The sequence below is a fragment of the Belonocnema kinseyi genome, chromosome 3 (genome assembly GCF_010883055.1).
Source record: "Belonocnema kinseyi isolate 2016_QV_RU_SX_M_011 chromosome 3, B_treatae_v1, whole genome shotgun sequence".
NCBI classification, from domain to species: Eukaryota; Metazoa; Arthropoda; class Insecta; order Hymenoptera; family Cynipidae; genus Belonocnema; species Belonocnema kinseyi.
Genome location: NC_046659.1, coordinates 74909019 through 74930895, shown reverse-complemented (window position 1 = coordinate 74930895; position 21877 = coordinate 74909019). Strand labels below are relative to the sequence as shown.

Sequence of the window (21877 nt, the reverse complement as noted above, 5' to 3'; positions counted from 1 at the left end):
AAACTTTTTCTACTTAAAAAAAGTATTTTGTTAAGATTTTGCCTTGTTCTCAGAAACATAATCTTCTTAGCTCAAAATACATTGTTTTCGGTTAAAAAATAATATACTTGGCTTAATGAAAAAACTTAGCTTAAAGTTGAAATACTTTGTAAAAAATTAACCATTTGGTTAGAAATCGTACTATTGATTTATATATTTTACTATTCAGTAGAAAATTAAGTTTTTTGTTAAAAAATTACATTTTTAGTTTAAAAATTTACGGATTTGTAAAAAATTTATTTATTTTATTAGAAATTCGTTTTATTTGGTACACGATTACTCTTGTTGATCTAATATGCATGTATGTTGTTCAGGATTTAACTAGTTTGTTTTGAAAAATCGTTTTTGTTTTTGGTAAAATTCAAATGGTTGAAATTCTACCTTTTTTGTAAAAATTAATTTTTCAACTTTAAAATTGAATTAATCAATCATTATTTTATTGGAAATTTATTTTTCTTGATTCAAAAATAGCTTTCTAGTTGAGAATTCATCTTTACGGTTTCAAAAGTCAACTTTTTTTCTAAAACATTTGATTTTTCTGCTTGAAAACTTGACTATTTTGTTAAAAATTTGTTATTTTGGGTATTAAAATAATATTTTTGAGGGCAGAATCAACTATATTGTTAAAGATTCGTCTTTCTTCATTAAATTCCGCTAGTTTGAACTCGTTCTTTTTTATTAAAATATTAATTTTCAAACTGAAAATTGAAGTATTCCATTTTTCTTGGCCCACTCACTTGGCTGAAAATGCATCTATTTATTTTCTTGAAAATAAGTACTTTTCTTGAAAATACGTTTTTGTTTTCTTTTGAAAAGGCCGTTTTGTTTGGAAACGTAACTTGTTATGTTAAAATGTCTCAAGAAACTCGCATTTATGGCTTGAAAATACAACTTATCTTGGTAGGATTTTACCTTCTTTGTTTAGAAATTTAACATTAGTTATAAATGTATCTTTTCTAGGTTAAAAATTTAACTGTTTTGTTAAAGACTTAATTATTTTCGGATATATTAACTATTTTGTTGAATACATCCATTTTGGTCGAAAATCAACCTTTCCTAAAAGACTTTTATCTATTGAACAAGCAAACATAAACTTGTAACCAATCTTTTTGCTACAAGGGAAGTAGAAAGGCAGAACTCTTAATCCACACCCAAACGTAAAAGTCGTTTCTGTACTGTAGTACATACAAATTTGGTTATTTAATTGAATGGTGGTGTAATTAATTTATCATGGTGTTTCTGAATCCTTTTGCACTTTTTTATTTCTCATAATTTCTGATGACTATGCACGATTATAAGAAAAGCATAAGGTTATTTGTATGTACCATATGTGAAATGTTGAAAAAATATTGGTTTAGACAAGTTTCATTAGCACCGGGAGCCTAATTGGGATTTTTGCTACACTATAACTTTAAATCAGTTAATATTTCACTAAAATAGTTGATCTCAGATGCGTAAACGCAAAAATTAATATTTTTTCTTACTAAAAAACAAGTATATTCGTATTAACCAAGGAATAAATCAATATTTCTGACTGAACCTTCAGTTACCTAAAACTATTGATTTTCGAGTCCATAGAAATGAGATTTTTTTCTGCTATTATAGAATAGAAAAATCATCTGTGTATTAAACCTTTGTATCAAATTATCACATTTTAATAAATAATTCAAATTACCCATGAAGATCTGGTTAAAAGCATTGATATGGCTATGGATTAAATAATTTAACAGGACTGATTTAATCAGTTGAAGTTCCTGCTTAGATTATTCAAAATTACTAATTCAAATGTTAAAAGTTACTGACGCTACAAATTAGATCAATTCGTCTTTATTGATAGAAAATAAATCTTCTTGATTGAAAATTCATCTGACTTGTTGAAACATCAACGGGTTTTGGTTTCAAATTGAAATAATCATTATTTTGTTGGCATTTTTTATTGAAAATTAATTTTACTAATTAAAAATTGAACCATTCCATTTTTTATTGAAAATTTTTTTTTCAAATTCAAATACTTTTGATTTAGGAATAAAACACTCTGTTGAAAATCATTTGTTTTTCGTTAAATTCCACGGTAATACATTCTGTTGGTTAATGGTTCATCATTTCAGTTCAAAATTAATTTTCTCGGTTAGAAACTCACCTATTTTCTATCAAATTAATTTTTGTTTGAAATTTTTTTAAATTTTATTTCTGGTTGAAAATACCCCTTCTCTTTATTTTAAAATGCAATAGATTCAATCATTCAAAGTTAATGATTTTAGCAGTGAGTCTAATTGACTGATTGGAAGTGATTTTTGACTAATTTTTCTTATCATATTTCCATTTTCAACTTTTTAAATATGTTCCAGCTTATGACATTAAATTGGGATTGTCCATAAATATATTGCATTTTTTCCAATTTTAATGCATATCGTCCGGAAATTTTTTCGAGTCCACACAAAAATCAATTCATTTTTGTCTTTAATCGTACATGCCCTATTAAGCTACACGTATTTCTCATAAGAAACAAGGGGTTTTTATCAATTATATTCTGAATCGTCAGTACTAATGGATTTTTTTCGGTTTTATAAATGCAATCATTACTGCATCTCGTAATTTTTACTCAGAATGAAAATAGAAAGTCCCGGTTTAAACAATACTTCTACACTTTCAGTCCATTTTTCAATTAGAGTGAGAAAATAGTTAAATAATGTGAAATACGATTGACTTTTAAACAATTGGTTATTATTTCTGATAATATTTCTTTTAAATAATGCTAGAAATTGCGGATTTTCTAAAATTGTCAACAGTTTGTCCACTTTTTATTTTGAGTTAGTTAATGTTAAATTCAATTTAGCAAAATTAATTGTTTGATCAATTTATTATGGTTCATGGCTATCTTCTTTTTTATTAATGGTAAATAGTTGCTGCTTTTCTCTCTGAAATTTGTAACTTTTTGTACACTTTTCACTTAGTCAGTTAATAATAAATTCTAGTTAACATAAATATTTTTAAAAATAATTTATAATTAATTTTAACTATCTTCTTTCAGATAAGTGCTACAAAACTGTGGTATGGGGGAAGAGCGGATAACTGATAAAAGAATATGTGTAATTTCAAAATTTCTTTTTACGCTTTAGAATAAATTTCGTGTTCTGATTTAGAACAAAACTTTTACAAGTCATTTACAAACATGATTTTTCGATCTATTCCTAATTATTTCATTCCTTGTTATTTTCTCTTGTGTAGGATAGCTTTTTTGTTTAATCTTATTTTTTTAATATTACGGAAAGTGAAGAAATGACTCACTTATGAAAAAGGAGTTCTAATTAAAACATGATTCTGCTTGAGGTTCACTTATTCGCTCATAACTAGAAATGAAAACAAAAGAAGTAAAAAAAAACATTTATTTGATAAATTATGTTTATTAACTTTTATCAATTGCTAACTCACCAAGTGAAAATTGAACAGAAAGTTTAAGATTTCAGAACCAAAAAGTCACAGCAAAAAAAAAGATTTCAGAAAAAAGTAACTTTCCAGCAGACTCCAGCAGGAGATAATTATAAATAATAAAATTTTTTTTAACTATGTTTGGTAAGTGGAATTATTTGTTACTGTACTAAGAAAAAAGTAGATGAAAAGATAACATTTTTAGAAAAAATGCTACTAGCTAGCATTAATAAGGAAGAAGATAGTTATGAGTAATTAAAATATGCTTAAAGGATCATTTTTACTAAATTTAAATAATTATCAATAAATTTGAAGAAAAAAATTATACGAATAGTTTAAAATTTCAGAAAAAACCACAATTTTCTAGTATTATTAAAATTGAATATTATTTATAATAATAAATTGACTAATCCATCAATTTTCTTCAATTTAGCTTTTTATTTACCTTACTCTAATTGAAAATTTTACCAAAAGCGGAAAATTATTGAAATAATGTAACTTTCAGAATCATTCTAAGAAAATGTCATTAACAATAATAATGATAAATTGTTTGAAAAAATATGTTCATTAACGTTGGCTAAGTATTATCTTATTGTCATTGAAAATACGACACAAAGTCGAACAGTTTTTTTTAAACCACTCCGTTATAAATCTTTTTTATGAGAAAATTGCTAAAAAGAATAATGAATTGTTTAAACAATCCATGTAAGCATCTGATTATCAGCATAGAATAGTATTGTATGTTCTTAAAACGATTTGCATATAGAAAACCGCAAAAAATCATAATTATTGCCGAAAATTCACAAACCCCATTTCGTCACTAATGGCGTTTTTTGGGGGATTTAAAAAAAAATGTTTGGGGGCGATTCTTGGAAAGTATTATTCAATTCCAGTTTTTTTCTCATGGGAAATATCTCTTGAACTTCATAGGGTTTGGCGCCACCTCTAAATATTATTTTTACTTACAAACGATACACTGGAGCGAATGCGCACCAGAAACAATTTTAAAGAGACGATATTTTTTGTAAAACTAGATTCATGGTGTCTCCAGAGTACGTTAAAAAATGATTCGCCTGCTAGCAGCCAAGTAAGTCACTTAAAGGTTTTGAGTGGTGCAAATTCGCACTAGTGTGCCATTATAATGTGTCAAGTCGTGTTTGATGAAAAATCGTAAAACGTCATTTCTACGCCTAATACAAGATATTTGATAAAAAGATACGTTAGTTTACTCATAACTATGTCTAGAAATAAAAATTTAATTTATAAACAATAATGAAAAACATTTGATGTGTCAGTAAAAATATTGCATGAATAGCACAAATTTTACAATTACTCACTAATGTTGTACTCTAAATAATTATGATAATATTTTCATCAGCAGTTTTTTGTTTTCTTTTTATATAAAGAATGACGGTCGAAGATTGTCTGTATTATTTGCCAAGTTCAGGGCCGTTCTACCGGGATTAGCAGACGAGTCTGTAAACGATGTAAGTAGCAATGTTGACTTCATTGCTTTTAATAAGTAATGTTAAATTATGTTCGTCATAAGAGTAATGATTTCACAATAAAATAATTTAAATTTTTTGCAACATAAGTAATAACGCTTTGCTTTTTTTCTCTAAACATTCTATTACTTTTACTCTTTCCTAATGTCCTCTCACATCACACATCACTCGTCGGACATAGATCACTGATGAATCTTTTTAGAAATCACTAATTTGGAGTGTTTCACAAGATCATTACAAAATAAATATTTTCCAATGTTTTTAAATGGAAAATTCTATTTTCACAATATTATGCTTGTACACTACAACAATGACAATAGGTGCCGCAAAAATGTCTAACATAATTTTATCGCATTGTCATACTTTTTTCATGTAAAAAACATTCATTTATGTAAAGAATCGCGTTAATTCTGTTTTAATACTTTAGTTTTGAAAAAATGATTTTAAAAAATAACAATTGTTTGATAAAGCAATATAATTTTGATTAAATTTAAGCTGCTCTAACGAATTAGGCAAAACATCTTAACCCGAAATCATATCTTCATAAGTATATTTTTGAGAAAATATTCATCTTCAAATCTTCAGATGAAAACATAAAATCCCGATTCGCATCAGTGTGCTGTTTCAGCGTAAAAAAAATTATTCCATTTGTTTGTTGATTCAAAGAAATTTAGGAACGGTATGCATTTAAATTTTTCTTTTATTGGACCACCCTATCTTACATCACACTTCTACCCCCGAAACTAGATTTTAAAACAGTTTGTAAAAAAATCTCACCTCTTTTAACATTGCCTTTAACTGTTGCTGAATTTCTACTGCTATTTTGTCTGCACTTTTCTTCGTTTCTAGGTAAACGTTCTTCCTGGCATATAGAATATCAGTATTCAATCCTAGCATATCAGCTACTTGAAGGCATTCCTGTGATCTATCAACCCATTTCGATTCATTGCCAAACGCAGCCTCGAACTTCTTTTTGCGGTTTCTAACTTCTTCAGTCAAATAATCTAAATCATTCTGAGCTGCTTTCCAAAAGAGAAAATTTGCCAGCACTCTTTTTGGAGTTGTCTTGATCAATTGATCAAACTTTTCGAAAAAAGTGGGCTCATTCACTATTATTATTTCGTCGTCACCGATTGCCACAAAAGATTTGAGAAGTGTGTTGAAATATTCCTTCCAAGGAATACTCGGATACTTTTCTGCAAGCTCGGACACTTTTACTCTTTTACTCAGAGCAGTTTCATTATCACTCTCTTCAGCACTTGAGGAAATCTAGGGGTTCAAAATATTTTAATAAACGAATTCCGTGCGACTAAATACTCCTTCAATTTATTACAGGTGGAGTCCACCTCGACTAATCACGGCAATTTTCTAGCCGGAATGAGATTTGATTGTAACTCAGGATTTACGAGTGCTTTGTGTTGAAAAAATACCACTAATATATTAGGAAAATTTAAAAATGGCGGAGATATAGGACTTTGAGTTTATGGACAACTTTTCTTTGAAAAGCAAGTATCTTGGGCTCTAATTGACCAATTTAACTTTTCGAAATTACTTGTTTCAAGATAATTTTTAAGAAAATGGAATGTTTTATATAATTTTTTAATATTTTTTCTTCGAACGAAGGTGTAAGTATTGTATACAAAACTTCTATGACGTGGTTCTATTCGTCATATTTGAATTTTTTATAAATGAAAATAAACAACATTTTGAATATATAGTTGGCATTTAATTAAAAATGAAACGCTTTTAATAGATTTATATTTAATAACAAAAATTACAAGAAGAAGAATTTTTGACTTTGAAAGAAGTCAAGTTCAACTAATTTTTCACAATGTACAGATGAAAAGCGTTTGTGAATCGGATTAATAAAAAGTAATCTATAAACAATCCCTTGAGCTAACTTATTATTAGAAAACAAATACTATTTTTTATGCAAAAAGACCATGAAACACCGTTTTTCTATACAGTGGAAAATATAGTTGGAATTAAGTGACGAGACATTGCTAATCTTCACGAAATTATTTTCATCCACTTATCTGTTTACAAAAAATTTAATAAATGTTTTGAATTGTACAGTTTTACTAAAAACATTTCTAAATAATTCTGTAATTATTTTTAGAGCCTTTTAAATGAATCTGAATATTTCATAACGAACATTATTCTTCAAAAGGCAAAGCATTTTATTTTTATGTTGTTTTTTAAATAAAATAATATTAAAAATTTCTTTAAATTAGCTGTGAATTCGAACTCTAGTGTTTCCAATTAATTTGCATTTATATTTATATGGTGTTCATTTCACTAGAAATTTGCTTTTCGTTAGCAAATGAATTGGCTTCCTCATAGAGAAAGAATTTGTGATTTTTTAAATAATGGACAAACTAAAGTTTTAATTTTAGTCAATTTAAGAATGAAAAGTTACAAAAGCCAAAACATTACGACACGTAACAAAATTTCTTTAAACACAATGACAAATTAGACAAATCAAATTTCGTTTTTAAAATAGTAATTTTTTGAGCTGGGAAAGGGAAGGGGGGAATTTTGTCGCACCCTATTCCTTCCCGAGCCTTATGCTAAGCTAATTCAAGTTCCGATTATGTTTTTAAATTAAAAAACTGACACTAACATTTAATAAGAATTAAAAAAATAATACTGTTGAAATCCCAATCAGTCTCTATCAGTATTATTTTATTTAAAAATTTTTTATGAAAAAGTATTTACTATTCATACATCAAATTCGATTTATATTGAGGAAGAAAATTTTTTCTCCTTGAAAAAGATGTTTCAAATAAGACGAATCAGCATAATTTTCTTACTCTTTAATGAAGTTCATTCAAATTATAGGTCAATCGATTCGAAAAAAAGAATAATTTTTTCCGTTATTGCATCAACTTTGAATTATGTCAATAAAAAAAGTTTGGCTATAAAAAACCGTATTTTCATATATAATGCATTATGATAGCTTCAACTTATTATGTTCGCAAAAAAGTGACATCCACAGACACACACACACACCACATAAACACGCGCTCACATACACGTACTCTTTCGGACCATTTTTTTAGAACATTCTATCAGACATTTTAAACTTCAGAAACCTTTGATTAAATAAATGAAATTTTTTTCGAAAATGTTATCATTACAAAGCTTTCTCTATGAGAAAGCAAAAATTATAATTTTAACGATGTATGCAGCATTAGATTAATTTTGGTTTATAAAGAAATTTGAAATATGATGTAAATAATTGTAGCTTCAACATTAGTTTGCCCACAGACACTTTTATTTGCCCTACTGAGGCGCGCTACATCATAGAATTTACTGATATTTAAACTTTTTTCTCGAGAACCAGTGGTAAACCCAATCCAATAAATTGAGGGACTGTAAACCACACTGGTATACCTTTCTTTCTCGAAAAAATATAAAAACTATAAAATCACATTTTTTGGGAAAACGCGTTTTTTATTTTATATGTATTTTCACCACATTGTTTACAAAAAAATTGGTTAATTTAAAGAAATTTGGGAATGTATCTTAAAAAGAATAAATTCATAAGTGTAAAATTTAAATGGGTGAATTAGAATCCTGTACAAGTCTTTTTCTAAACAAAGAAATTGTACAGAACTTAAAGTCCCATATCTTCGCCGCTTTTTTCGAATTTTCAAAATACTTGCTGCGATTTTTTATCACACCAAGCAATCATACATCCTAAATCACAGCCGAATCCCATTCCCACACGAAAATTCCCATCATCAGTTGATGTAGACCCCAAATATTCTCTCTGTAATCCCATTCAATCCCTTGTAATGCTCTCTTGAGAAAAATCTTTATAAAAAAGTAATGTTAAATTATTAAAAGAGTTGAGGCAAAAACACCGCAAACGAATTCACAAAATTTTAAAAGATTGCAATTTTTCAAATGATTCAATAAATCTTCAATAATTCCAAGCAATTTGACAGAATTTCTAAAAGTTCAAAATAACTTGAAAGTATTTCATCGACTTTTAAGAAATTTTCAGATATTTCTAGAATTTCAAGTTATTCTGTAAAACTTATAAGAATTGTCGTGAAGGTTAAGCCATTTCGAATAGATTTAACAAATTGCAAGATATTTCAAAGAATTTTATAAGATTTCTAAAGATTTAACAGAATTTCTAGAAAAATTTCTAAAGTCAATTAAATTGAATCGGATATTGAAGGATCCCCAAGGATCTTTAAATTTAAAATTTCTTTCACTTATATCAATAAATTTTAAGTTCTTCCAGGATTGCAAGCTATTTTTACAAAAAGTTAAGGGAATGAACTTAATATTATGTTAAGGTATTTGTACCAATTTGAATAATTTCAGAGGAATAAGGAAATATCCAAAATTTCAAAGGATGTTAAAGTTTTTCAGATCTTCAACACGATTACAAAGTCTTTCAAATGGTTAAAACATTTTGAAGGGATATCAAGGGATTTCACATGATTGAATGGATTCTGCAGAATTTCCAATTGTTTTGAAGTTAACATTATTTTAACGTTTCCTTTAACCTATAGTCAAGGAATTTATAATGAATTTCACTTATATTAATGAATTTTGCGCTTTTAAAAATTTCAAGCGATTTTTAACAAAAGATTTAGGGAATAAACTAAATATCATTTTAAGGGATTTTTATGAATTTTAACAAATTTAAGATGAATAAGGAAACAAAAAAGGAGGAATTTGAAATTGATTGGATCATTCAAAAGATAGCAATGACCTTTAAAAGGTTGAAAAATTTTGAAGGAAGATCAAGGAATTTTACATATCTTATGGGATTCTGCAGAATCTCCAATTATTTAAAAAATTGTAGGGAACTCAAGATGTAAGTTTCGCGCCAAAAAATAGATCTCTGAAAGAAATAGTTCCTCTGTGGTTTTAGGAATTAAATTCATATTATTATTGATGCCGTTTCAAATGAAAAACGTTTGTTTAAATGGAAATTTTTTAAGACGCAGACAAATATTTGAGTTTAACACTGTTTTCTGCAATTGAATTTGTTTTTTCTGGCGCTCCTTACAAATTTGCGAAAAAAAGTGAATTGTAATAAATGATGACTTACTTTTTGCAAAAAAATTCTCTACAGCCCTCCTGTTCCCAATTTAGAAGCAAATTTTTATTTGGCTGGAACCTTTAAAATAATTCTTAAACTAGAATGCATTTATGAAGAAATACATATGAATATTCTTAATACAGTTTGAAAACTGGATTGGGTAGAGTTGTAGAGAATATTTTTTTCGAAAAAACGAGTCATGACTCATTGAAATTAAAGCATTTTTTATAAGTCGGTAAGAAGCGAGTAGTCTTCAACTTGTTTGATACAGGCTAATTTTTTCCATTTATAACGCCTGACTGCTGATATTATTTTAATTTCTAAATTCATAGACAATTTTTGTCCAGGTACCTTATGGTTGGCACAACAAAAGTCTTCAAACAAATTTTTAAAATCAATATATTTCTAAATTAATTTTGAGATTGTTATTAGTGATTTTAGTATTTCTTTTTTTAGTTGCCTTTTTTAATTTAAATCCGTTTCATAGACCACTATAATTCAAATTTTAAAGGACACTTACATTGGCGAGCTTAATTTCAAATTCTAGAACGTCCTTTAATTCCTTTTGAGCTCTAGTTTCATTTGCACCAAACATAATAGCAATGTCAGCCATATAATTGTAGTAGGCATTCAAGATCGGGTCCTGGATCTCTTTTATTACATTTTCGCGTTCAATAAAGAGAGGTGGTTCGTCAATCTAAAAGAATAAATGTTAAATGGAAATATTAAATTTTAATCTCAATTTGTTATTTTTGTTTGCGAAAGTAAGTACTCACATTCAACACACGTGTTGTGTTGTCTAAATCATCTGGGACAATTTTGTAATCGAAAAAGTACCAGATAAGAAATCCCAATTTCTGCATAACACGAGTCGAACGTTTCCAATCAAAATTTTCTTCATCCCATTCGTTTTCTAGTACAGGCCAACCACCTGCTTTCTTTAATTTACGCAATTCTGTACGGAGACCATTTTCTTCAATCGCAGCTGTAAAAAAGAAAATTAGTTTTCATACGAAAAATATTTTTTGTATAAGAGTTCAGATTTAGAATTGTGCATGCTCACTCGTGTCCATGCAAGCCTTGTAAAGGTTTTTCGTTTGTCTCATCCATCTAGGCTCACTGGGTTCAATTGGCTCTTCAATGCTTTTTTTTAGTTGTTTCTGAACTAATTTTTCAAGGGAAATATATCTGTCGACACTCGTCTCATCTTTTGGAATAACTGCAGTTTTTAAAAAATTACCACACGCAAATTTGTAAAAGTCATCGCATGGCGATACCTCGGGGTCAATACTCTCCCGGATTTTCAAAGCTACAAAATAAAGTATTAATTGTGAGACTCAATCCTAGAAGAAGTTAAGTATAATCTCATTTTTTTATTTATTCGAGCTAATCTTTAAATTTAAGGTAGCGAGGTCTGACTAATTAAATTAAAGAGAAGTGGGTCAACGATGATCATCAGAGAGCTAATAATTCGTAAAGTCTAAATAAGATAATTAATAGTAACAAAAACTAATTGCTAAGTACCTATCTATAAACTACTTGATATATGTTCATTGCCTTAATTGATACTATTATGCAATATATTTTAACAAATAAACCTTATAAGGCATCCTCGTCAGGCAGGCGGTCATTTTTCCGAAGGTTCATGTGACCGAAAACTAAAATAGCGAATATTCAGATACCGAAATCAGCTGAGCGAAAAATAATTTATCCGAAAATCATTGAACTTAAGTTTCAAATACCCTAAAATTTAAAAATTGTTGATTGAAGGGATAAAAGCAGTGAAAATTCAACAAAATAAGTGACAAAAACCTTATATAGTTGATGTACTATTTTTGAGTAATTCAGCATTTATTGAAATGGTTTTCAGTCAAGTAATTATTCGGCAAATTAGTTTTCCCTAAAATAAATTTCGGTACGATGATATTCACTATTTTAATTTTCGATCACTTCAACCATCAGAGAAATGACCGGCCGTCAAATAATTGTACAGCACTGCAGCCGGAAATTTTCTTCAAGCCTATTTATTGAGCTGTTGTTGAAGTACCTTCATTTTTACTATCATACGTTTTTTTCGCTAATAATAGCGCGTAAGGTAATAAAATTATGGTTTGAATATGCTCAATTCAAAGCACAAGTCTAAGCAAATTTATTGTAAAAAAAATCAAATTGAGATGTCTTCGAAAAATTTGAATAATTCCAAAAATCTTTAACATTTATCAAAGTTCTTGGGTTCACGTGAATGGTGAAATATTCGACAAATTTATGGCAATATCCAAAATATTTTGCTAAATTATTTAATTATTTGTAGATATTTTTCCCTAGGTTCTGCGTCTAAGCAGAATTATTTGAAATTTTGCTACTTTTTGCACTAAGTTAGAAAATTTCCAAAATTTTGGAATATTTTAAAGGTTTATTATATCAAATTTTATGTAATTTCTAGGGATTGTATAAAATAAAAACCTTAGGGACTTTATTCCTAAAAATTAACGAATTTCAAAGGATTTTATAGATTTCGTAAGTATTTCAAACCTTTTAAGGTATTTTCAAAGATTTTTAAGTGCAAACAATGACTAATAAAAAAATTGTAGCTACTATATGGATGAAAAACTTTCATTTAGTTTTTTCCCGTATCTTGTGCCGTTGGTCAAGAAATTGATTTTTTTATTCTTAATGTTGTTTTTGAGAATCAAAACCAAAACTACGCATCTTATCGAAAAGTAAGTAATATTTTTTTTAGATTTTTTAATTTATCTGCTATATCATAAGAGATTGTACCTTACCGACAGTAGATCAACCCTCCAAACCATGAAGGCAGAAAATCTACACAATATCGATCAAGTTAAGAATCTTCAATAACAGAAAATGTTTAAAGTCTTAATAAGACTAGATGGAAAATAATATTTTTAAATTAAAATTATTTCTTGAAAAAAAATCCTACTCCATCTTCACTCCATTGGGAAAAGAACCACAAAACTTCTGATTTTCGGTCAGGTACTTTTCCAATTAAGCTATTAGAGGGATCAGAATAAGAACTCTTAATTCAAGAACATAAAGCCAATTTTTAGTTAGGTGTTAATGGTACAAGTAATTATTTTTAAATGTTTTAATTTATCTGCTTAGTATCTGCTAAGTAGGATCTTTTTTCAAGAAATAATTTTAAAGTAAGTAATAATAAATTTGCTCATCTTTTTGGGTGTACAATGTTTGTTTTTTCATCTATTTTTGTGTGTTGCACACAATTTAATTTTCAACCTTTCATTTTTTTGTGCCATCAAAATTTGAATCTTCCATTTTTCACACAAATGTAGAAAGTTATAATAATGTTGTAGGGTTTTTAAAAATCAGCGTTTTTTTATCTTGGCTTTTCTTAAATATCGTGCGTTACTTTACTTCAAATTTTTATTTTAATTTAAAAATATAGTGTCAAATAGTTGTTAAACTTTTTGGCATTTTAGTATTTTTCTTTTTGTTACCTGAATCTATTTGCTAAATTGCAACTTAATCAAATTAGTCTTTCAAACGTTATCCAGTATATACATCGAGGGAACATACTTGACTTTCTCGTATGATTAAGTGTACCCTCTTCTTACTCTACACTAAATAATTATGAATGTGTGCTTTTGTAGTTTGAATAAGCTCAAACTAAAGAAACATGAGACGAGACCATGCGAGAAAAGCAAGTATATTCTCTCGGTGTTTTTTTTATTCATTTTTTACATTCTCATCCTAGAAGATAACAGATTTGTGTAAAAGTTGTCCGCCCCCCCCCCCAAAGTTTTTTTAAATGTCCACGTTTTGAGACCCCATGAACCCGAAAAATAGGTTTTTGTAAATGTGTCTGCACGCCTGTTTGTCTGTCTGTAGATTTTAGTCTGTTAACACGATAATTTTCGAAAGAATTGGCAGAATGAATCGCAGCTCTTGGGACACTTTTTCAGTGTCATAAACTAAAAGTCAAGTTTGTCCGCCAGCCATTTTTGATAAAAATTCAAAAAGTGAGAGAATTTTCACAATTTTTAAGATAACATTCTGCAGCTTAAAAAATTCTCTACAGGGTTATTTGTAGCATTTTAAAAGACAAACACTTTCTTTTAAATACCAGAGTTATAGCGCTTACAAAATTTAAAAAAAAGAGGAAATTTTAAGGCAAATAACACAAAAGTTGAAAAAACTCAGGAAAAGAAAAAGTTATATTTTGAAAAGCACTATAAGATTATTGCAACAACTTGTTAATTTTTTTTTCGATTCATTGAAAATTCGAATTTTTGGCATCAAATGTTGCGGTGAAACTATGCAAAATAAGACAGATAATATAAGACAAAATATAAGACAAGGGTTGTTAAACCAAGAAGAGCTACAAATTGGATACCTATAATTCTTTATAGGATGCATAGTTTTGGTTACAAGCCTGAAAAATACCAATTAAAATAAAAAAGAGTTTTTTTAACAACGACGCAAAGCACAAAACAAATTGAATGAACAAAAGTTATACATGCGAAGAAGATCCATCAATTTGTTATTAATCTTTTTTGATATAACGCGTAGGTTTTTTTTACTTGTAAGAAGAGGACATCAAGAATGAAAACTAATAATAATATCATGATATATAATATAATAAATAAAAACAATAATAAAAAGCAATAAAAAAATATCTAAAAATTTTCTTTAAAATTTTGCTGTAAGAGTACATTGGGAATAACAGAATTCAGTTTTTGGAAAAACCGCGAAAGTTACAATACATCTTTATTTAAGAAATTTTTTCGCCTTAATTGCATCTAAAATTGTTTAAGAATCATTTTACGCTAGAATGCGTATTTTTAGTTTAAATCGTGAAAAAATAACTCTGAAAATGCGCAAATTAAATTTATGGAAAAACGATACCAGTTGCTATAGAATGTTTTAGAACAAATCTTTCAAATTATAAAAAGAAGGCAATAGAAATTTGCCTGTTTCAATAGCAATAGCACTTATATTAATCTAGTCATGGAAAATCAAATTTTATACTTCATTTTGCATTATTTGAACTGTTTTGGTCAAATTATAATCGAGTAAGAAGCTCGAGATACGTGATTAGAATGTGTTCGTTAAAATAAAAGGAGCTTCCCAAAAGATAATTAAAAATCACTAAATTACAGTTGTATATGCTTTAAACGTTAAAATAAACTTATTTTATTAAAAATTTTTCAACATGATTTTTAAATTTTGCATTAAATGAGGTACAATTATTTTATTGTAAAAGGAGATAATTCTATATGCATAAAAATGTGATATATGTATTTTCATGTCATTGAGAATAAATGAAACAATTTCTTTGTCGTTGAAACATTTGTTTGACTACAAGGGTACAATATAGACTAGTTTTTGTGATTTTTTTTGTCTCATAGAATATTGAAATCAATCACCCTAATTAAAAAAAAATTGATTTGGGTATAATTATACTTACCAACAGTTTCACATGCAGGAGTTTGGCACACCTTGTCGCTCACCTTGTTTTTTATCTGGTCTCTCACTTTATCGCTTACCGTTTCGCTCACCTTGTCTAGTTTGATACTTGCAGCTTCGAGAATTTCGTACTTGTGCAAAATGCAAAAGAGAAAAAGAAAACGGAGCATTCTAAATTTCACCATATTTTGCTAAATTAATTATTTCCTTCAACCCGTTATCATCGACTAATGCTTATTTTTTGTCTACTTGGTTTTTATATACAAATCTTTGTACACAGCATCGGAAAAACATGATGAGTAGGAGAATAATTGACCTAAATATACCGCATTGCACAAAAATAGATTTCTCAACGATGATAGTTAAATCGCTGAATCATTTTGTTTTTGAGATAAAAATCGTTCAAAATAGCTATTTCGTCTTTTGTAACATATTGTGAATTTCTATATGTGGATACTGAAAATTTTCTATGATTTATAGGAATTCCTCGGTGAAGACTAGAAACAAAAAAGTAAATAAGAAGAACCCATGTTCTCTAATTGAGTTGTTTTTATTTCAAGTTAATGTATGTTCTAAAAAGTAACAATTTGCTTTAATATACAGGATGCAAGGTTACTACAAAATTCCCATTTTTAAATTGCCTGACTTTCTCCGATCTTTCCTTGATTAATTTTGCAGTATCCCTGACCCTTATCATTTTTTTATCAGGGTATAAAAAGAATCTTGCACCTCGGAATTCAATTATGATAGTTCAACACAATGATTTTTTCTAAATGTATTTTAAAACCTCCTGGTAACAACAGCAGAGCTTTTTGCCAAAGATGCTTTTAAAACTAGAGAAAATATGGTGATTATTCACGAAAATAAAAAAAAAATTTTGAAATGAATTCTTTTAACTAAAACTCCGAACACAAAAAAACTGAGAATAATCAATACAGTTCCCTTTGGAAAATATAATCTAGTTTCAAAAACCAACCAAATAAATTAGTGTTAGTTAAGATTTAACGTAAAAAATATAGAATTTTCTACAGAGGAGATAAATTCTTAAGGAAAAAATTGAGTTTTTAAGATGAAAAGATCAATTTTTTAAAAATCATTTGACTTCTAAAGTCAGAAAATAAATTTTAAGCAAAAAAGTTAATTTTGAACAAAAAATGATGATGCTTAAACAGAATTGTTAACGTATTAACAACAAAAAATTTATTTAAAACGAAGAAACTATAAACGGTTGCATTTTTTACAAAACAGTTCAATCTGTAGGCCCGTAATTCTAACTTTTTGATGACTGATGATTTATCAACTAAGAAAGATAAATTTTGAACCAAAAAAGTTACTACCAAAGAAGATGCATATGCAAATCCAAAAGGACAAAACTCTTTTCAACAAGACGAATGCTTAACACCACAGTTGCACTTACGACCAAAAAGATGTATCATCAATTATTAAAACCAATTTGTAACAAAGTAATCAAACTTTCAACCAAGTAGTTGGATTTTTAATTAATAACAATTAATTCTTAACGAAATATTTAAAGATTTAACTAAAAAATTAATGTTTAACAAACAATTTAAACTTTCACTCCAGCGACTGATTTTTTAAACAAAATAACTGCATTTTTAAATAGGAAAGATGAATTCTAAACAAAAATATTATAGTAGACTTGTGAATGAAAAAAAATGAACTGTCAACAAAAAAATTAAATTTTTGTATCGGGTACTGTTCATTTAGTTCGCATTCAAGTGCAAAAAACAAGAAAAAGAGAAACTTTGCTAAAAAAACGGGAGAAAAAGAATCTTTTTAAAAAAGGGGGAAACTGTGAAATAAAGAAAATAGTGCGAAGATTGGTGAACAGTTATTTACACAATTTTATGAACTTCAACTTTAGTTTATTAAAAATTATGGAAAAATTAGTATTTTAACTATTTATTTGAATTTTATACATTATTTTAAATAGAACCTCATTTTTTCTTAGACAAATTGATATTGAGGAAAATATGATATTTTATGAAAAATTCTATGCGAAAATAGTGATAGTTATTTGTTTTAATTTGGAATAAACCTTTATAAATTGATTTTATGTTATAAAAATTTTTGTTGCAAAACAATTTCAAATATTTTGACATTGACTTTGAAGAGTTCGAATGCTTTTTTAAATTTTCACCTGAAATTGCAACTTCAAATAAGAGAAAGATAAAATAATAAGCCTCGCTTTGAAGTAATGTTTGAAATCTAAAAATTCAAAATATTAAACCTCTTCTCAATTTTTTTTCTACTTCAATGTAGGTATGCATCTGAAATATTGTGTATATTTTTTGCTCTTCCTTATTTTTAATTTTGACACTGTAAAAAAAATTTTCCTAACATTGAGTAATTTTTTGTGAAAATAACTTTCGTTTAATGTAAAAATTTGTTAGTGAACGGAATGATTTTTGGAGGCTAAGAAACTGGTTTCCTTGAATCTGTTTTTCAAAGCCTACAAAATATTTCCTTATTTCAATGAACTCGATTTCTTGAAGTGATAAATACGTTTTCATATCTCTGTTTTCATGAACAGTGACTGCGCTTAAACTGATTTGTCAATTTTTACTTCAATAGTGAAAAAAGGAAACTATTACTCTTTTAATAACAATAATAATAATATTATTATTATTAATATTGCTACTAAATTAACTTAAAAAAAAACTATATTAAAATTTTTGTATTTCAACTATGTAATTTTTTTAACCATATTGGTGTTTTTGTAGCTCAACGAATTGCATTTCATGCTGTGTTAATTTTGATAAATTACATGAATTTTAAAATTATTTTATCTTTTATTTCAATCATCTTCCAATTAGGAAAAACTGTTACTTCTGCATCAGTTTCTTATTTTTCTAACCAATAGCAGCATTCTCTAGCTTAGGTTATATTTCACTGAATAAAAAAAATTAATAAACAACAGTAACTTCATACTTTTGGTTGAGATAAAACCTTTTGTCTCTATCAAAGAAATGTTAAGCATAAAACTCATTAAATACGATCATTTATTTCAACCAAGCAAATTTTCTTTCTAGATGTAACTACTTTACTAAATGTGAGATATTTTAGAAATAATTACTGATTGAAATAAATGTGGAAAACGACTAGGAGATAAGGTGGTCAGCTTTTTGTAATAAACCCTATTCTCATTATTATAAAAAAAAGAAAATATCTTCAAATCAAAGTTCTCTAAATCCTAATTACCGAAATTTCACTAATTTCTAGTTAAATTCTCCTAATTCAGTGAGAGAAAAGGGAACCACTAACGATTAGCAAAAAATTTATAATTCAATCAGATGAAACATTTTCTAACTTGATAGCAGAAATCCAATAATTGGTTTGTAAAGGTGTGAGAACAAAGAAAAAGTCTAAAAATAGAATACGATAGTCATTGTTTCAAAATAGGAAAACCAGAATTGCTCACAAACTTGACCTATTTCACCTTACTTATTGCAGGTTAAAATAATCCGTTTGATTTCTGCTGACAATGACATTGTTTTTTAATTGAAATTAATTAATCTTTTGGTTGATTATAACAAAATACTTATTTTTTATCAAAAGGCATATCTTTATGATAACGACGTTTTAAATTTCTCTTCAAAATTGACTATAGAATAAAAATAAAAATTTACTTTTTGAATTTCACCCCCATAAGTCTATTTTATAGGGTCCCGAGAAATCTCCATATAAGAAAAATATTTTTTGTTGTTGAGTTTTTGGCGCTATTATTTTTTTCGGTTTCTAACAGTACAAATTGTATTCAATATATAAAATACTACTTTATATGGGTAATTAGATGTTTGAATACGTTATTAAAAAATGTGTTATTGTTTATAGTAATTTTTCTTCAAAATAGAGATAGAAGTCGCGGTTTCTCCTCAATTTTGAACTTGCTTTCAACTTTTCAGTTAGAGCGAAGCCATAATCAATTGAGTTTGATAAAAAGAATAATGTAAACAATTAATTAATTATTGCAACATTATATTATTAGAATAACTGTAGTAAGTTATGTTATTATTATTTTTATTAAAATTCTCTTCGAATAATTCTAGAAAGTTGATGTTTTTTTTACTCTTAACTTTATTTCTACTTCCTATAGAAACCGAGTTGATAAAAGTTGTGAGTTTTTAAACCGTTTTGTTAACATTTTATTTAAAGCGATATTGTAATCAACGTATTTCAACAGACATTATTATTTAAGAACAATATTATTGTTTATGACTATCTGTTTCTTTGGCAATGATAGTATCGGTTTTTTCTAATATTTAAAAATTTTCCCTTTTACAACTTACTAAAGTGATAATTAATTAAATTTAATAAAAATAATTGTTTAAGTAATTTTTTATTGTTTATAACTGTCTTCTTTTGAATAATTGTTAGAATCCTTAAGGACGTTAACCCAAAATTGAGAATTTGAACCTTTACCTTTATATTCAATTCCCATTATATTTTATCATCTTTTTGCAAAAGTAATTAGACAAAAAAATCGCTCGCTTCATGTTATTTTTAAAATTTAATTCACGCTAAACGAACAAAAATTGAAATATATGGTCAGCCAAAAGTATATTTCAGGAAATTTTAGTAATAGATTCCTCAAAAAGAAAATGTGACCCCATGTTCTTTTTTACGAAACTTTGAGGGATTCAGAAAGGATTTTTTATTTTCTGCAACTCATCCAAACAATTTTAAATAATTTTAAATTACCTTCAAAAATTTTTACTTTAAATCGGTAAAAATAAGAAAAATATACAAGCGAATTTCATACGTATTTAAGTTGATGCTTATTCAAGGATTAAAGGAAAATAATGTTTGCGAAGTTGACTAAATAATTGCAATATTCTATGGAAAATAAGAGAAATACACAAAAGAAAAAATCTGAAAATGTAAGTAAAAACTTTTTGAAAAAGTAGCGCATTAAGAAACTGAATGAACATTGTTCAAATCATGAGAAGGCAACTCTTCTAAATTGAAGCAGGCTACGTCACGTTTACCAGTTCACTATGTGACCTTCTTATTGTTTCAATAGAGTTGAGAATGCTGCAACACTACGCGATTTTCTCAAAATGTACCATTTTTTAAATTGTCTCTTTATATCACCTTTTTTAATTATTATATAATTCTAAGTAAATTTATTTATTTGCATGAAGCAACTAGTTTCTTTCCATTACTGAAGCGGAAAATATCTCAAATAATCTGTATATTAATTTTTTACTGGAACTTGCTGGCTGAGCTTTCACTAATTGAGTCCGTGAAGTTGAAACAGTAAGTATTGAAATTTGACCAATTTTGATTTAGAGAGACCTCAAAGTATATTTGCATAAGGAAAAAAGCTATACAAATAAAAGAACCTTCTCTAGGCACTCATTTATGTACGCATTAAAGATCATTCTTATTTAAGGAAAAAAATATGTGCAAGTTGTGCTGAATAATTTCAATTTTATATTGAAAATTAAGTAAAGATACAATCGAAAAAATTTTGAAAATCAGAAACAAAACTCTGTTCAAAAGCAGCGTATAAGAATCCTGAATAAACAGAATTGACTAATATGGTGACACATATTGTTCTCTTTTATTGATCTATTAAGTCTTCAGATTGTTAAAAATTCTTTTTTTTTTAATTATGTTTTGAACAATCAGAAGGTCATATTTTGAAAATTAAGACAGACTGGGTCATGCAAACAATTTCTCAACATTGCCTTCTTATTGTGTTAATATCGTTAAAAATAGTATACCGTCTCGTGTTTTTACGAAAGTTTTTATATTTTTCACGCTTCTCATATTTATTATTATTTTACAATTATTAAATATTATTATAAATCATTTTCATTTGACCAAACAATTACTTTTGCACTATTGATTTAGGAAATATCTCGACTACTCGGATAACTAATCTGCTGCTCATTATATTTGGCTCACTTTTCGCTATTTATTTCTAAAAAATTGCACTACTTATAAGTTACATTTGAACAACTTTGAACTAGAGGGCAACATTGATTAAAAAATTAAATATACTTTTTTCAGCAGCCAAGTTAATACTCATTCCCCTCGAGCGTGATTAAGAAAATAGATTGAACATTTTTTTATTAGCCTCTGGAACAAAATACATTATAATAGTACATTATAATAGTACATACATTATAAGAGTTTTCTACAGAAAGACAACTTTCACAGGTCATATATCAGCCCCCCCCCACTCTTAATTTTTGAGTTTTCTATAGCCCACTGAATTTCGCCCTAAATGCGCTCAAATGCGGCACCGATTAAAATTTTTGCGCCACAAAACTGTAGGAGTTATGCCAGGTGTTACGCGGGGAGGGGGGGGGGGCGTAACGCTATGCCCCCATTTGAAAAATCAAATTTTAAATCACACGAT

General features: G+C 27.5%; 1 protein-coding gene across 1 annotated transcript in view; it reads right to left on the bottom strand.

The window, feature by feature from the left end:
* Nucleotides 1–21877, bottom strand: part of LOC117169878 (neprilysin-2-like) — a 75986-nt gene that overhangs the window by 7390 nt on the left and 46719 nt on the right. Inside the window, exons 4-8 of the mRNA XM_033356386.1 lie at nucleotides 15488–15617; nucleotides 11105–11350; nucleotides 10818–11026; nucleotides 10562–10738; nucleotides 5751–6242 (exon numbers count right to left, since the gene is read on the bottom strand). Coding sequence (XP_033212277.1) covers nucleotides 5751–6242; nucleotides 10562–10738; nucleotides 10818–11026; nucleotides 11105–11350; nucleotides 15488–15617 — 1254 coding nt within the window. The remainder of the gene's footprint in view (nucleotides 1–5750; nucleotides 6243–10561; nucleotides 10739–10817; nucleotides 11027–11104; nucleotides 11351–15487; nucleotides 15618–21877) is intronic.